The sequence below is a fragment of the Colletotrichum orchidophilum genome (genome assembly GCF_001831195.1).
Source record: "Colletotrichum orchidophilum strain IMI 309357 chromosome Unknown Scaffold_179.1, whole genome shotgun sequence".
NCBI lineage: Eukaryota > Fungi > Ascomycota > Sordariomycetes > Glomerellales > Glomerellaceae > Colletotrichum > Colletotrichum orchidophilum.
This window is the reverse complement of record NW_019173135.1, coordinates 1-16,937: the sequence shown is the minus strand read 5'-3', so window position 1 is coordinate 16,937 and position 16,937 is coordinate 1. Positions and strand designations below refer to the sequence as shown.

Below are 16,937 nucleotides of genomic sequence, written 5' to 3'. Positions count from 1 at the left end.
TGTACCGTACAGTTGAGTCAATGAACCGCGTCTTGACACGGATATCCGCGCATTTGACATTTGACATTTCACCGGACTAAGGAACCCCCGTTTTTCATAGGTAATTTTGAAAAGCTAATGTCTTGTCAAAGCCAATCACAGCAAACTATATCTCGGCGGGTATATGTGGAGTATAAACTCAATAAACCCTTGCTTGGTGCACACGCTAACATTTTACACCAGCGGGCCGAGGTCCGGGAGGGACCTCCGGGAGGGGTCCGGCACTGCCACATTCAGTGATTCTCTCCAAAGTAGACCCGAATTGACCACTACTAAGTCACGCTGGAGTGTTGCCCATGTAGCCCGCTGCCGTGCTAGTAGTTTAAGGTTTATGTAATGATCTTTTACACCGCAGATCTCCGTAATTTCCCTACAAAACTTACTTCACCCAGTTTGCAGTATTTTTTCAGCTTCAGCGCCACCAACACAGCATAGCGAGTAGCTCATCGCAACGCTTTCCCACCATGCAGCACGACAGTTTGGCCGTTAAGAGACAGCTTCACAGGTAAAATAGACTACTTTCTAGATAGCTATAAAGCACCTCCTACACAGTGTAACTGTTACGGATGAAGTTAAGTTGATACAAACCTGTAGAGGTGCACATGCCTCTCTCGGCGCCAACAACCCGCCTTGGATCATGAACACCCTGAATACCTATATTTCATCTCTCCATAACTGCAGTACCAGTCTGCAGGAGTCCCCATCTCGAATTCACACCCGCCCTCAGAGACCCTACTTTAACGTTCCACCCTTCCAGTTTAGGAATATCTGACTAGTCTTGCATGCAAATATAACTTCGTATTACGAAATAAGGCCTAGTATCAGTACAGACGAAGACTTCTCCTACATGCACCCTCACGTGACCCTTATTGTCACGCAGTATATAGACTTGGCATTTTCCTTTATTCACTTCAGGTTAATACAAACATCTTTCTACCCAGTTCATATGCGCGATGCTGTGTGCTCTAATTCGTGACACTTGGCTTCAACGCTACTAAATATTTCCAGCTTACTTGGCGCTTTCTTACCGACGTTGCTTTTGTAAGCTCGTGTTGAAAGTGAGCGAGAGTTTCTCAGCTGAAGTAAACTGAAAATGGCTGGCAATGTTGTCAGCGAGAGGAGACGGCAACAGAATAGGGAGGCCCAGCGAACATACAGTAGGTTGCGTCAAGATACCCCGCAGAGAAGCTGGGCCGTGGATAGAACTGATGCTGACAGCCTACAGGGAAAGGCTTACTCAAGAGAATAGAGGATCTCGAGAATTCGCGGAGCGCATCCCCAGCTGGCTCCGGTGGGGGTGGCGCTGCCGAAATCCTAACATCATCTTCAACGAACAATCACAAGACGCGACGGGACCACCAACATCTGGGGCCCTCTGACGATGAAGCTTTCTCATTCCAATCCCCTCCACTGTCCAGAGCGCTTAGTCAAGACCCCATCATCGAATCTTCCCTCATACCTCGGCGTGGGTTTGTAGACCCGCTGTCTGGATACCCGGCTTTTGATGACGATGACAGCACTGGAAACGCAGACACACAGGCGAGGAAGACCCCGATTATTGACAGTTCACACTTTATTTCCCATGCTGATACTGCCAACTCGCAGACAAACATGACATTGTCTTGCTGGTTAAAGAACCAGGAGGCCACTGAGCCCATATTCGGCAATCAGCCCAGCATGGGCGGCGTGGGCGGAACAGTGCTTCACGCGGCCATAGTGCACGGCAACGAGGCCATTGTCAAACTGCTGCTTGAAAAGGGAGGGGACCTGAATGCCCTGACGCAGCAACGCAAGGACACCTTGCACCTGGCCGTAGAGAGTAACCAGATGAATATCGTCCGCCTCGTACTCAAGGCCGGCGCCAATGTGAACAGCGTAGACGGCTGCGGGCACTCGGCTCTCTTCAAGGCCATCTTTGGCGGGAACGAGGACATGGTGCGGCTGCTTTTGGACTTTGGTGCGGATGTCAACCAGTCCATTGCTCACGTCCCTCAGACATCAAGGATAAGCGTCTCGAGTTCTGCATCGGGCTTTGTATGACACCAAAAAAAGAATGTGAATCCATAAGAAAAAGGATTTTCAGAATGTCGTATTGTGCCTAATTGAAGAAAAAAGCAATGTGCTGCGTCTGTCGGGGATGCGAGTCATGTTGATCCATCCTTCTTCCTTGTACCCAAATGTCAGGGTGTGCTGCAAAATAGCACAGGTAATTTTCTGTCTCCATCGCACTGCAAGCAAGACTAGCCGAAAATATCTGCCAAAAGACCATGAAGCTTGGCCACAATAAGATCCACCTCTTTTTCGCTCACAGTATATGCGGGAGCAATGGTGATGTGATCTCCAGATATACCATCAGCCGTTCCAGCTCCCGGGTAGAAATAAACATTCCAAGGCTCAGAGAGACCCGTCTGACTTATCCTGGCAGATAAGGCATCCTTGGCAGGAAAAGGCTCCTTGGTCTTCTTGTCCCTGACGAATTCGACCGCCCACATCAGCCCCCGGCCTCTAATGTCCCCGACGTTGGGATGGCCGCCAAGCGCACTACGTAAAGCCGCCCCCAGACGCTCTCCCATGCGCATAGAGTTCTCCACAAGCCCATCCCTCTTTATGATCCGCTGCACGGCAACACCCGCTGCACATGCTACGGGGTGCGAGCTGAAAGTGTGACCATGGTTCCAGAGGCCGGATCCGCCGTTGATAGCATCGACCACTCTCTGATGAACGAGCATCATCGCAACCGGTGCGTACCCGCCTGCGACACCCTTTGCCACGGTCTGTATGTCGGGAACTACATCTTCTTGTTGCCAGGCGTGGTAGGTTCCTGTTCGGCCTATGCCACAGAAAACTTCGTCAAGGATTAGCAACGCCGAATGCTTCTCACATACGGCCTTGATGGCCTGGAAGTATCCCGGGGGTGCTGTGTGACATCCCAGGGCCTATATCTGTTAGTGAGTTGTCAAAAGAGAGAAGCTGGAGGGGGCGGGGGGCTCACACTGCCGCTGACAGTCTCCGCAACAAAGGCACAGATATTTTCGGCCCCCCGAAGCTCAAACTCGGTGTCAAGCTCACACGCAAGTCTTTTGACGTACTCGCCTGTAGTCTCGCCGTCCATCATACCGCGATAAATGTTAGGCATCGAGACAAAGGATACCATGTCGCTCTTGAGAAGGGGCTCGAATGGCCTACGGAACGCGACTTTACCACTCAACGCAAGTGAGCCCAATGTGGTGCCATGAAAGGCACCCGCGCGAGCTATGAACCCCGACTTGGTGGGTACGCCAAGTTCTGCAAAGTACTTGACTGCAAGTTTCATTGCTGCCTCGACAGCCTCCGAGCCTGAACCGGGTTAGCAAGGTACAGAACTCGCATCAATTTGGATGCAAACGTACCAGAGCTCATGATTGTGCCTTTTGCGAGCTGTCCATTCGTCGTCTCAATCACCGCCTTGGCAAGTTCTTCGGCTGCTCGGTTCGACTGGTTCAAGGCAAAGCAATACGAGACACTCTCCATCTGCTCGACGACAGCCTGGGTGACCTCGGGGTTACCATGTCCGAGACAGGCGACAGCAGGGCCGGCACATGCTTCAAAGATGCGGCGGCCATCTTCGAGCGTCAAGTATGAGCCTTTCCCAGAGGCTACGATTGGCGGCGGTTTTCTGTGAATGTTGGGATGCAGTATGCTGGTTTTGGACTGGTCCATGACTGGCGTCTCCTCCGTCGATGCGACCTTGGGGATGGCCATGATGAAGATGTCACGGGGTGGAGTAGTAGACACGATTCCAGGATTCAAATCAAGCGATACGAGATGGGGGCATAGGATTCGGCTGCAGACTGACCAGACTTGAAATACTTCCTGCACGTACAATAGTAGATAAAACCCAATTGCTTACAATGCAGAATGTTGAGGCATTGACTCTATCCAAACACTAGCGCCGATTTCCGTCTTGAGCTGCTTACTTGTTAGACAAAACCAAACACGCAAGCTTTGATTACCCATCTACCTACTCCTCAGCTAAGCTACATAGTAAGTAATACGTACCTGTCCACTGGACCGGACCGCAGGTCTAAGAACAGCCCTCTTTTCTTTCTTCTTTTTATTACTTTTATTTCTGAACAATTTTTCTTTTGCGAAACACAAATCAAAAGGCACCCTCGTGTTTCCCAGTTATTCATGGTTTGGCAAGCTGAATGTGGCTGCGCCGAGCCAGTTCAGCGCATACCTACTTTGTAGCCTCTTTTTACTATAGGCTATCAATACCAAAGGTTGACTCTATGTACATGAGACTATTCCCTATCTCTGGACCGCCCTTACGGGTACCGCTTTGATCCCAACAACACAATCAACTCAGACATCCTAGTCGTCATTTCGAGACGCCGATTCATTGTCACCGAGTATAGGTAGTTCACAGATTATAGAATAGCATGCCTTTTCAAGTTGTTTCATAAGAATTTGCTACCTCTCGATCACGAGTTCAATAGCAGGCGTTTTAGTGCAAGCACGTGACATCAACACAGCACCATGGGAGGAGAACGCTGGGCGGCGGACGATTGTCCCACCAAGTAGAAGTCACAGAAAGTAGTCAAATGAAAAGAAAATTAATAGCCCTTTCTCTTCCTGACAAAATTTATGATGCTGCGCTTTCTCGACTTTTGTAATCATCGAAAACTAAAGCTTTCTACGCCTAAAGCAAATCTCCTGTTCTTCCCGAGGAGTGATCATCGCCCCCTTGATATCATTTTGAGGTCGCCCTGCCTCCTTATCGACAAGTTCCAAATCAAAGTGATCAACCAGATAGAGAAGGATTAGCTTGATGATTGCACTCCCGAAGAAACGACCCGGGCAGGCCTGGCGCCCAAAGCCAAAGTGCAACTGCTCCGAAGAGTAACCTGTGAACTGGTTTCTATGGGCACTTCCATCGGCCGCACTCATCCGTTTATTGTGGAAACGAAGACCATCAAACTTTTCGGGGGAGGAGTAAACTTCCGGATCCCATGACACCATGGACGAAGGGGAGAGGATATGAGTTCCTTCCGGAAGATGAACACCGTTGGACAAGGTCACGGGTTTCATGACCTGTCTTGAGAACGCAGCTTTTTGTTGTATTAGCTTTGGCATCTCAACACGAAAATTGCCACTTACTCAACGTGGTAGGGTTAACTCTTTGTGACTCTTTCAAGAAGCTGTCAAGTCTTGTCAAGCTGCCGAGAACTGCCGATTCCTTCATATTTGGCTCTAGGCGTTTCCGCGCCTCCTGATTTTCCAGTCGGATGATTTCCTGATACTCTGGCATTGCCGCCAAATCCAGAACCGCATTGGTCAAGGTGACGCCTGAGGCGTGTAGAGAGCCAAACCCAGAAACAAGACACATCTCGGCCACGAAACCGTCGCTCTTTGGTGGCTTGTCCTTTGCTGCATTATCAGTCATCCACTGCAGCAAGTCATTCGGTCTCTCCCACTCCTTTCCAGATGCCCGGGCGACCGCTTCCGCCGTCCGGCGCTGCTTGATGATTGGAATCAATATGTCTCTGGCAGTGGCCTGTCGCTTCCACACATTGCGTATCCCCGGAACCAAACCACTACCGGCAGCCAAGGGGCGCAAGGGCCGAGACCAGGCCTTGAGGGCCCAGCCGCCAGCGAACAGGTCGTCGAGAAAGCCAACCATAGTAGCAAGCCAAGTCTCGTCGCGACTTAGGTCCGGGCCCACAGTCATGCGGGAGACGGCCAGGGCCATGATTTTGATCATGCGTGGCCAAAGAGCTGCCGAGGTCCACTCTAGAAGGTCTTATTGTCAGTTTAATGGACTTTCATGATTTACCAGTGAGCCACTCACCTTCACCATCGGGTAGGTGCAAGGAACAAGCGTACTTGACCTCTTCTCGCATACCAGGGATTAATGCACCTTCATGAGTGTCAGCTATTGTGTATGTTTGTAATTATATTTACGGTGGCTGTAAATGCTCCTTACCAACCTGTCGTGTCAGATCCGTCTGTACCGAATGGAAGAGCAGATGGTCTGCAATTCGTAACCACTCGTAATCGCCAATGATCCGCTGCATCAAGGATCATCAGCCAAGTTTCTGGATTTGAAAAGCATTTATCTTTTGTTCAACCCCTACCGTCTGGCTCGCAGCATGAACATCAACAACGTCCGTTCCCTTGGCATTCAGTTCTTCAACAAACTTGGGTGCCACGATGACCACGAAGCCATCGATTCCCCAAACCTGATAGACCCCATCTCGGAACCGCTCCCAGCCCTGTTGGAGAATGGCCTTGAAGTTATGCACATACTTCTCGGAAGCTGCGGCGTAGTTCTTGTCTTCTCCAAGGTTCAGGACTGGCACACGGACTTTCGGCTCCTTCCAACGGTAAAGGCTGACGAGCGATGGGACGAGTTTATAGAGAGCGATAACAACGATAAAAGAGGCTGCGATAGTGAAACTCTCCGTAAAATTCCCATCGTGTAGATATCTACGGGAGGCGGCAAATAGTTCCGACATTTTGGCGGTAATTGCCGAGACTACAAAGAACAGAAAATGAAGAGGGTTCGGGCAGCAGGCGAAAGTATTTCGTATTTTGAGATAACTCGTACATCAATAAGATTCATACTCACAGAGTGGGAGCCCCGGTATCTCATGGGCTCAACAGGGATCTTTTTTCAGGTGGAGAAGTTGCTTGATGGCGGCTTGAGGACCAAGTAATCAAGTGCGTAAGCAGTCAACTAATCACCGAACAGGCCTTATGTGCTCACTCGAGTCGGCAAAAGCTATGAGCTTGGCCCCCCCGAAAACGTTATTTCGGAGGGAGAAGCCAAAATTCCTTGGGTTGATGCCAAGGACTACTTCAAATATGCTGTCACATAAGGTTAAGCGAGATACGTCCGGAGAAGAGTTGGGAAGGTTACATTTATTAGCTTTGTTATAAGGGATGCAACGAGACAACGGATTGTATTCAAATAGACCATTAATGACGTTGGAATTATCGCAACAACTCGCCATCCTCTTACTTTTCTAGCCATCATGGAGGACATCCTTGATTTGCCTGACCAAATGAAACCCAGAGGAAATCACTTCCAAGTCCTATCTCAAACAAGAGAAGGTGGGTGACAGTCTTGTGCTACTCGCGCAACGTCGATTCATGATCTAATCATAATTAGCCTTATTTGACTTCACTTGGAAAGCATACACAAACCCGATCCGCGGCAATCAATGGCAAACCGTCGACGTTGTCTTTGATGTTATCCCAACAGCACATGCAGCCTTCGACCACACGTGGTTGAGCCAAACCCACCATAATGACTGGCAATTTCCCATCTCACTATCTCCGCTCGCGACGGAATTCCTCTCTGAATGTCTACGTGTCTGTTTGAACAGCAGCCCGGGCAGCGGCTCTCGGGTCGCCAAGCTCATCGTGCCGCTCCTCAAGGGGCAGATCGTTCGCTCCGATATCGTTCCGCTTCGCTTCATCGACTGCGAGTTCGTTGACGCCCGATTGTCTCTGTCAGAGCCTCTAAAGACATTCTCGGGCCGACCCATCCAAGATTCTCAGCTAGACGACCTTGCAAAACTGCTCGGAGACTCTGCGGGTGGTCTCATTTTACAGGGATTGCCGCCCGGGATCGGGTCGCTAGATTGCCGTTCGTTCTCACAGTTTGTCGAGGCCGAGACCGAGAACCGATTGTCCTTCCCATGGATATCGAGTCCAGCAGCCACCAAGACCCTAGTCATTGTTGAGGGCAGTCGTCAGCACCCGAGTGAAGGTGGCACGGGACCCAACATCTACCTAGCCGCAATCGCTCTGGGGATCAAAATGGTCGTTCTCGACGTTCCGGGCCACTGGTTGGAGGGCACCGAATATGAGCACTGGCGAGAAGCTTTCATTCCCATCGAGATGTCCCAGCCTCCTGACGAGGGATTCTCGGACCGAATCGCACAGGCTGTAGCCACTTACGAAGGACAAGTCGACGGCATAATCACCTTTTGCGATTCATTCCAACACCAGGTGGCCCTCGCTGCACAAAAGCTCGGCCTGCCAACCTCCAACCCCGAAGCCCTCAGGACCGCCACCAATAAGTACGCGACCAGCGTCTTCGAAGGCCGGCAGTCCCACCTCGTCTCAAGCACCCAGGAGGTGCTACAGGTCGCGGCTTCCCAGGGGAACTCCCTGTTCCCTTGCATCATCAAGCCTTGCAACGGCTGGAGCTCCGAGGGCGTCTTCCTCATCAACAACAATACCGAGCTCATCGAGGCTGTCGGGCCCCTCGACGCCCTATCCAAGTCCAAGCACGGCAGTAAGTTTGTAATTGAGAGGTACTGTGCCGGCCCGGAGGTGGATGCCAACTTTGTGCTCCTGGACGGTGAGATTCTCTTCTTCGAGGTATGCGACGACTTCCCCAAGAGCGCGGACACGAATGGCTCCAGTTTAGGCGGCGGCGCAAAGACCTTTATCGAGCTCGATAGTGTCTTTCCCTCCAAGCTCCCCGAGTCAGAGATCAACCTGCTTCGGATATGCTTCCACAACACGTTGCTGAGGCTGGGGCTCCGCGACGGCATCATGCATCTCGAAGGACGGGTGGACAACTCGACGGTCGAGTACCGGACCGAGGGAGGCTTGCTCGACCTCCGATCAAGGGCCGTGGACACGCAAAGTCGAGGTGCGGATAAGAGCCCCTCGGCATGGCTTATCGAGGTCAACCCTCGTCCGCCGGGCATGAAGGGTACGCAGGTCATCGAGTCCACGCACGGCGTCGACTACTGGGGGCTGGGCATGCTGATTGCGCTGCGAGACGGGGAGCGCACAAGGGCGCTCTGTCACGCTTTCAAGCATGGTCCCCAGTACACTTGCGTGATGGTCTTCATCCCCGCGGATTATGATCTCTCCTTGGCAGAGGGCCTTTTCGATTCGGGGGACATCTGTGACGAGCTGTTTTGTCGCCGACCTGATTTGGCTAAGAACGTTAGTCGGTACGGATGCTTGGTGAGGAGAGGTCAAAAGGTCACCCACCCAAGCCATGGCGTGAACAGCTTCTTGGCCTATTTCAACGTATTTTCGAGGAAGGGCAGAGAGGATGCGTTGCGGCTTGCTAAGATTGTCAGGGAGGAAGTGCGCTTTTCATTCAAATAGACTCCCCGATTGGAATAACTATCTAAAGCTTCCTGCCGTGGCTCTCTCTTCATAATCATCAAACAGAGTGAAGTTGTCTTGGCGTTCGGGGATGCATAATTGCCTTCGGAGTGTACAATAATACCGTTGTCACCACCAAAATACTTGTGCACCGGATGGCCAACATGAAGCAGACCACGTAAGGAACTCTAGCGTATCCTTAGTTTCCCAAAAGCGTCACCCTCTCTTCTCTCATCGATGCAAATGACCGCGCAATGTGCTTGTTGCATGTATACTTGCGTCTCAGGACGCGTTGGAACGCAATTACAATCTATATTCACAGCTGTCAACTGATCACAACATCGAATATGATTCTCTGCTGCCACTGATGAAGCAGTTTTATAGCACAATCAAGAATCCCGTGCTCCAAATCTCAAATTGATCAAAGAAGTCGTCGATTAACAATCACTATCTGAGACTATCATTGTTGTAAAAGGATATGGATTCCGAACATACTTTAGTCTCTTACATAAAATTCGAAGTCTTCAAGTTTTTGGGCAGCTATTAGGTAAGTAGTCAAGTAAGTGTCTTTCCACCGTAGCATTCGAATGGGGAGGGTCCTGAGCAAAGGGTAATACTTCGCTGCACGTGCTTTCTCATATTTCTCCACGCGACTGAGTCGTCTCAATTGTTCGATGGGAGTATTTGATCCTGCCGTCTCATTTGCTTAAAGAGGAAACAAACTCCATTGAGAAACTAAATCATGGGGATATCTATTACTCATATGAGGGATTCTCAGGTATGATATGTTGAATGCCTAATGAAGCACGTGTAGATGTTACTGCCCAACCAAGATCAATTCTTGCCCTGCGACCTGTATGCATCTTACTGCAAAACGTCATGCCCTAATACCAAGAGCCTCGACTGAGATTTCATCTCACTATTTCATCTCACTAACAGAGCAAGAACAATGTGACAGTACTGCTGCAGCAACACCAAAAACTCGAGTGCCCAATGCAGGCTCATTATTTCAGCGCGTTAATGAGGTCGAGACGCCTCATTCATGAGATGGAAATGATGTAATTCGTGTTCGTGAGGGCCTCTCTTGAGAGCACAAGTACCGTGAGTCGGGATGTGGAGAGCCACCGTGAACATGATTGGCGCTTGATAGCCAAGATAGCCCTGCGTTATTACATGTAAGGTACTTGTTGTACCCAGTGCTGATAAGATCAATCTGATAAATCCGAGGCTCCGACCATCCACATCCCGACTGACTTTCCCCATATGAATGCACCTGCACAAGCCTGCAAAAGTGGTTACACTTGCATAAGCGAGAGGGGGCTCCAGCAGTAGTGCGACCGCGTTGAAGAGAGCCGCCGAAGAACGGACACTGACTCCGTTCACACTTGAATCCCCACCACCCGCACGGCTGATTCTTTTGCATCGTTGAAGGCCAGGAATCGGAGGTCATCACCCCACGATCTCTACCTTGGGGACCGACAAATAGCCTGCTCGCCCGTCATTGTTCTTCCGAGGTCAAGTCTTGGGCACTTTGGAACGGGAGCGAGGCCGGTGTTGCTGATTGTGCAAACTGCTTCCACAATTCCCCTCAAACCCCGCAGTCAACGTTGATCTGGCAAGATGAGTGCAACGGACGGCACATTGGTCGTGGGAGTTGACGTGGGAGGTGGGAGACTCCAAGAACCCCGGGGTTCACTCACATCAGACTGCTCTCCTCTCCCAACTAACCATTCTCACAGGTACCAACACCGACAGCGTGCTCTTGGATGTTTCCAAATCTAGCACAGATGCCGTCGTCGCATCACACAAAGCCCCTACAACGTCCAATGTCACTCTCTCCGTCCAGGCCACCCTGAAAGCCCTGTTGGACAAGTCGGCCGCGGACCCCGCCAACATCACCGCGCTCGCCATCGGCACGACGCACTTCCTCAACGCCATCATCGAGAGAGACGCATCCCGCGTCGAAAAGATTGCCGTCCTCCGCCTGGCATCTCACAACTTTTCCACAGGCACCCCGCCCTTTGCAGACTGGCCCTCGGCCTTGAAGCGCATCATCAACGGTCACGCGGCCATCATCCCCGGCGGCTGCAACATTGACGGCACTCTCATCGGCTCCATTGACGAGGAGTCCGTCCGCGATCAAGCGAGGGAGATCAAGTCCAAGGGGCTCAAGAACGTCGCGGTCATTGGCATCGGATGCAGTACTGACAAGAACTACCACCAGGAGGACGAAGTCCGCAAGATCCTGCTCAGCGAGCTGGGCGACAATGTCAACATTGTTCTCTCCCACAACATTGCCGGACCCGGACTCCTCGCCCGCGAGAATGCGACGATTCTCAACGCTTCGATCCTCAACTTTGCTCAGCGCACCATCAGAGCCTTCATCGGCGCCATGCGCCGCATCGGTCTGCAGTGCCCGCTGTACTTGACCTCCAACGCCGGCCACTTGCTGCCCTTTTCGGAAGCCATGCAGGCTCCCATCAGAATCTTCTCCTCGGGCGCGACGAATTCAATCCGAGGTGCTGCTTTCCTCGCAAGGGACTCGATAGACAAGTCGGGGAGCATCGTTGTGGATATCGGCGGCACTACGTCAGACGTGGGCTACCTGCTGAGCAACGGATATCCCAGATTATCCAAAAGCTACACAGCATTGGCCGGCGTCAAGGTGAATCTGGAGATGCCTTCAGTCGAGAGCATCGGTCTAGGGGGAGGTTCAATCCTCCACAGCGCAGACGACGGTTCCGTGGCCGTTGGGCCTGACAGCGTGGGCCATGATCTCATCACCAAGGCCTTGTGCTTCGGAGGCGACGTCACAACCGCCACGGATGTCGCAGTCGCATCAGGTGCCGAGATTGGCAACACGGCCGTGTCTCTCGCGAGCGAGGTCGTCGAAAAGGGCAAGGCGCGCGTCCGCAAGATGTTGGAGGCCGTCATCGACCGCGCCAAGCTGTCGCCCGAGCCGTGCACAGTCATCCTCGTGGGCGGCGGCTCGATCCTCTGTCCCTCGGAACTCACAGGCGTCAGCAAGGTCGTGGTCCCCGAGCACGCCGGCGTCGCCAACGCCATTGGCGCGTCCATTGCCAAGATTTCCGGATCCGCCGAGACGATTGTCCACGGCTCGGATATCCAGGGCGGAATCGCGGAGGTCAGGGCCCGGGCTATCCGGGACGCCGTTGCCAAGGGCGGAGATGAGAGCACCGTGACTATACTGCACGAGGAGATTGCTGGGGTTCCATACGTGGAGAACCAGACTTCGATCAAGATTGAGGTCGCGCTGCCGGCTGATCACAAACGGGTGTACTCGGAGATGGTGAAGACGGCCGCGCCTGACCAGTTGGTCGACGAGGAGATGTTTGAGGAGACCAAGAAGCATGAGGCCGAGGACGCGGAGGATCATCCAGAGGACGAGGCCGTCGTCCTCAAGAGTTACAAGCCCAAGGTCGACTCCAACGGCCTGTGGACGCTCTCGGAGACGGACCTAAGGTTCTTGTCGATTGGCTGTTACATCCTGGGGTGCGGCGGCGGCGGCTCTCCGTACGCGCCGTACTTGCATTTGAAACAGCTGTTGGCCGAGGGAGAGTCGATGAAGATCATCCGGATCGAGGACCTAAAGGACGACGAGATGATGCCGCCGGTCGCGAGCGTGGGTACGCCGGCGGTGAGTATCGAGCGACCGGGCGGTGACGGGGTGTGGCACGCCATGCAGGAGATGGAGAAGGAGATGAAGACCAAGTTCGAGAGGCTCGTTGCCACGGAGATTGGAGGTGCCAACGGTGTTGCTACGCTCATCTGGGGCAGCTCGCGCTACTACGACATCCCGACCGTGGACGGCGACATGATGGGTAAGTCATTTTCCCGGGACCTAAGAACGAACCAAGGGCTCGTGTCGTGGGCTAACACGTGAGGGGTGGTGGTGCTCCAGGACGTGCGTATCCCCAGTTCGAGATGGTCTCGCAATACATCCACGCCAAATCCGTCAACGAGCTCCTCCCCGTGACCCTCTGCAGCGGCACAGGCCACAACGTTGTCATCCCGGCGACGCAGACGGACGAGACCTCGGCGGGCATCGCCATCCGCGACGCGTGCGTGGCCATGGGCTCCGCCGCTGGCGCCGCGGGACGGCCGATCCCCGGAAAGCTGATGCGCGAGGTCGGGATCCCCAACACGTACTCCCTCGCGTGGCGTCTGGGCCGCGTGGTCGCGCTGGCGCAGCAGGCGGGGACGGTGTCGACGGTCACGAAAGACATTATTGAGGCCGCGGGCGGGCCGGGGAGCGCGCGGGTCTTGTTCCAGGGCAAGATTCGGAGCGTGGAGACTACATTGACGGCGACGGCGCATAGTTTGGGCAAGGTGACTGTTGAGAGGCTTAGCGAGAGCGAGATGGAGACGGAGACGGATCGGATTGGGGAAGGGTTGAAGGAGGTTGTTGTTCCGTTTATGAATGAGAACCTGGGAGTTTTGGGCAAGGGCGAGAGCGGAATCGAAACGGTACGGCATCTTTTTTCCCCTTTTTCTCTTCTCCCTCGTCGAATTTCGCGCGTGGAATACTCATGTGAGTGACTTTCTAGGTTCTTGCTACCGTCCCGGATCTCATCTTTCTACTGGACACGTCTACGGGAGAAGCCATCGGCGTTCAGGAGTACAGGTACGGCCTCAAGGTCGCGGTCATGATCATGGCGGGACACCCGCTTTGGGCCACGGAGCGAGCGCTCGAGATCGCGGGGCCGAGAGTCTTTGGGCTGGATCACGACTATAGCTCGACGCTGCAGTACACGAAGCCCGTCAGCGTCATTGACGAGTTCCGTCACGGGTGCGGCGGCGAGAACTGCACGAATTGCCAGTACAAGTGGTAGGTCAACGTAGCGGGGGCTCAAGCGGCCGTGAGCGGTATACGAAAAAGAAACAAAGAAGACGAATCAAAGTAACATGGCTATGCTCTGGGGTCTAAGTGACGTGGATCGCCCACGAGATGTGTTAGGTACACCGCTCACTGTATTGGTGGCTGGTCGTTCCAGTCGAATTCCGTCACGCCGTCGAGGAATTGCAGTTCTGAGCCGGCAAAAATGTCATTGCCAAGGTTTCCCCAGAGTGCTGCCTCCCCATCGAGCACGTTCATCGGCATCCAGCCTTGTTGCTCGGGACTCCTAAAGCCCGGGACATCCGCCGTCGCCGTGCTTGAGCCCAGGTCGTTCAATGTCGTCGTAGTCGTCGTCGTCGTCGTCGTCGTCGTCGTCACCGGAGGTTCGACGGGAACCGAGAGTGCGGGATCTACTACAACCGCCGTCTCCATGGTATGAGGGTGTCCACAAGCAACCTCTACTGGTATGTTTCCGGGCTGCTGCCCTTCAGCCTCTTCATGTCCACATTGCTGCTTCGTATGGAGCGCGACCTTGACCTTTGCCCTAGCCTCCTCCGCGAGCTTCCACGAAGTAGACATCTCCTCCAGCGCGCTGTCAAACACGGGCAGCAGCGTGTCCTTCATACACTGCGGCATCCCTCCGACTCGAGGCCCGGCGGCGGCGGCACACACCGCTCCTTGGCGTCTCGTGGTCACCAAGACGGCGTTCGTGGCGACGATGGTGGCCCCGACGAAGATGAGGGGCGTGTTGCCAAGCGTGTGCTGGCTCTTGAAGCGCTGCAGGACGTCGGCGATCCCCTGCGCCGAGGACTGGCAGATCCTGAGCGACTTGATGATTGGGTTGCTAACTGTTTCGGGAGTTTCCTCTCCGTTCGCAGTGGAGGGGATGTGTCGGACCGAGGCTAGGAAGGGCAGGTTGAGGCAGATGCGGGCGCTGTGGTAGAACATACTAGCGCCAGAGAAATCTCGTGAGTCAAGTGCTGTTTTCATTCAATACAAGGGGGGAGTGACAGAGGAAGGGAGGGGGTAGAAGATGAATTTCTAGTTCGCTTACTGCAGAATGCACACGCTGGGCTGCAGAATGTCCTTATTGGTGAACCACTTCTTCCATCGCATATTGGTAGGCAGCGCCTCGTGCCACGCGACGAGCCTGGCGTTGAGTTTGTTCAGGGATGCTTCGTTCCACCTCCTAGCAGCCGGGTCTTTCATCTTTTTCGGCGCAAAGGTTTGGGATAGCATGTCGTGGACTATGCGGGCCAACTCGATGTGCTGGTTGAATAACAGCGTCAATTTCGGGCCCGCTGGATCCATGGTTTGGAGAAAGCCAAGGTCGTGGGACAAGAGCCAGTTTTCCCAAATAGGCGGGTCGTGTCTGTTCGCTCTGTCAATAAACCAAGACACGCAGTTCAGGAGTACACGGATCGTTGCATGGCTCTCGGACGTACGATAGAGATTCGCTGATATTGACATCGGCGTCGTTCTCGTACATGAAGGTCGGACGACCCAAGAACAGGCTAAACGATCTGTGATGACAGAGATGTTAGACGAAGCGGCTTTCGGGAACATGCGAGAGTCTCACTTGTCTGACAAGAAGGAACCCCAGTAGATTCGGCGCCGAAACTCATTGTTGAATGGAAACGAGTTGGCCTGGTTTGGCTTCTCTTCTTGTCCCCAGTGAGCAGGATCTCTCTGCAAACCGAGGTCTTGACCCATTCTGAAGGCGATGCCTGATGGTACGTTAGCAGGTCAGAGCACGATCTCAACACTTTGATGTCACCTTGGGAGCAGGGAATAACTCTTACCCGTATATAACCAACCCCTAGACATGTTACCCCTCCCGACTTCATAAAACGCAAGACACAGCCAAGCCTGTACCGAAGTAGGCCTCGAGATGCCCAGCTCATCCGTCGTGAGAATTGTCTGCGCCGTATCCGCGAACCCCGAAGCCCTACTCCGGACTTCCGGATCCTTGGACATGAGCGCTCCCAGGGCCGCACAGGCGTAGATCAAGGGCGGCGAGCAAAAGGTGCCGTCGACGGGGTTGTCTTCGAAATCCTGGATAAAGGCCTCCCTGTCAATGAACATGAAGAGGGGATACTGCCAGTAGAAGAAGAGGCCGATACAGAGGCGCATGGTATAGTTGGTCAGGTTGCCCTTGTCTTCGTGGAAGGGCGACGGTTTAGAGGCTGTGGATGAGCTGGTGGGGTACATTGAGGTGCTGACCTCGTTCTGATAGATGCTTGTTGGTCCATGATAGATCATTGAGCCTGAAGTTCGTTAGCTACAAACTCATGAGCGCCAAGAGGGCGACGATTTGAAGACCAAAAAAGAAGGGTGAAAAAGAAACAAGGGGTCTAGGGCTCAGAAATCACCATCAGTCATCTCCTGGAACGAAGCCTTGGTCATGGCCTCGCTGAGCGCAATCTCATCCGCCAATGGCAGGCCAGAAAAGGAGGGGACATAGTCCTGGACCTCGAGGTCGTCGAGGATCTGGTTGCGCTCGTTGCCGTCGGCGGCCTTGAGGTTGCCCAGCAGGCTCTCGAGCGAGGCGATGCGAGACTCAAGGGCCGCGACGTACTCGCGTGACACGGGCGGCCGCTTGAAGTCGCTCTCGCGGAACTCGCATTTGACCGACGCTGTGGAACAGTTGGTGCACGGAAAGGTGCGGGAGCAGCGGATCGGGGGAGGGGCGCGGGCGGGCGGGGGGGCGGGGGGGGCGGGGGGGGGGGGGGGGGGGGGGCTGTTGCGGCGGTGGTTCGGGCGTGGGGTGGGGGGGGGGGGGGGGGGGGGGGGGGGGGGGGGGGGGGTGGGGTGTGTTTTTTGTTGGGGTTGGGGGGTGGGGGGGGGGGGGGGGGGGGGGGGGGGGGGGGGGGGGGGGGTGAGGGGGGGGGGTTGGGTCACTGGAATCGGTTGGATGACT

At 53.8% G+C, this 16,937-nt stretch overlaps 6 protein-coding genes across 6 annotated transcripts; 3 read left to right on the top strand and 3 right to left on the bottom strand.

Moving 5' to 3' along the window:
- Window positions 1-1,132: 1,132 nt before the first annotated feature.
- Window positions 1,133-2,079, top strand: CORC01_13118 (uncharacterized protein; the record flags this gene model as incomplete). Its single annotated transcript, XM_022624735.1, has 2 exons — window positions 1,133-1,196; window positions 1,265-2,079. The coding sequence occupies 2 exons, from the start codon at window positions 1,133-1,135 to the stop codon at window positions 2,077-2,079; spliced, it is 879 nt and encodes a 292-aa protein (XP_022468743.1).
- Window positions 2,080-2,279: 200 nt separating this feature from the next.
- Window positions 2,280-3,780, bottom strand: CORC01_13117 (aminotransferase; the record flags this gene model as incomplete). Its single annotated transcript, XM_022624734.1, has 3 exons — window positions 2,280-2,975; window positions 3,032-3,375; window positions 3,429-3,780. The coding sequence occupies 3 exons, from the start codon at window positions 3,778-3,780 to the stop codon at window positions 2,280-2,282; spliced, it is 1,392 nt and encodes a 463-aa protein (XP_022468742.1).
- Window positions 3,781-4,704: 924 nt separating this feature from the next.
- CORC01_13116 (cytochrome P450) lies at window positions 4,705-6,536 on the bottom strand (the record flags this gene model as incomplete). The annotated part of the gene is made up of 5 exons (XM_022624733.1): window positions 4,705-5,129; window positions 5,179-5,811; window positions 5,870-5,938; window positions 6,005-6,089; window positions 6,156-6,536. The coding sequence occupies 5 exons, from the start codon at window positions 6,534-6,536 to the stop codon at window positions 4,705-4,707; spliced, it is 1,593 nt and encodes a 530-aa protein (XP_022468741.1).
- Window positions 6,537-7,055: 519 nt separating this feature from the next.
- CORC01_13115 (uncharacterized protein) lies at window positions 7,056-9,159 on the top strand (the record flags this gene model as incomplete). Its single annotated transcript, XM_022624732.1, has 2 exons — window positions 7,056-7,134; window positions 7,193-9,159. The coding sequence occupies 2 exons, from the start codon at window positions 7,056-7,058 to the stop codon at window positions 9,157-9,159; spliced, it is 2,046 nt and encodes a 681-aa protein (XP_022468740.1).
- Window positions 9,160-10,779: 1,620 nt separating this feature from the next.
- Window positions 10,780-14,012, top strand: CORC01_13114 (hydantoinase/oxoprolinase; the record flags this gene model as incomplete). The annotated part of the gene is made up of 4 exons (XM_022624731.1): window positions 10,780-10,825; window positions 10,899-13,001; window positions 13,082-13,647; window positions 13,728-14,012. The coding sequence occupies 4 exons, from the start codon at window positions 10,780-10,782 to the stop codon at window positions 14,010-14,012; spliced, it is 3,000 nt and encodes a 999-aa protein (XP_022468739.1).
- Window positions 14,013-14,146: 134 nt separating this feature from the next.
- CORC01_13113 (fungal specific transcription factor domain-containing protein) lies at window positions 14,147-16,708 on the bottom strand (the record flags this gene model as incomplete). The annotated part of the gene is made up of 6 exons (XM_022624730.1): window positions 14,147-14,966; window positions 15,072-15,398; window positions 15,463-15,540; window positions 15,597-15,744; window positions 15,820-16,284; window positions 16,390-16,708. Coding segments are annotated over 6 exons (2,157 nt in total), but the record flags the coding sequence as incomplete, so codon positions are not given.
- Between the last annotated feature and the right edge of the window lie 229 nt (window positions 16,709-16,937).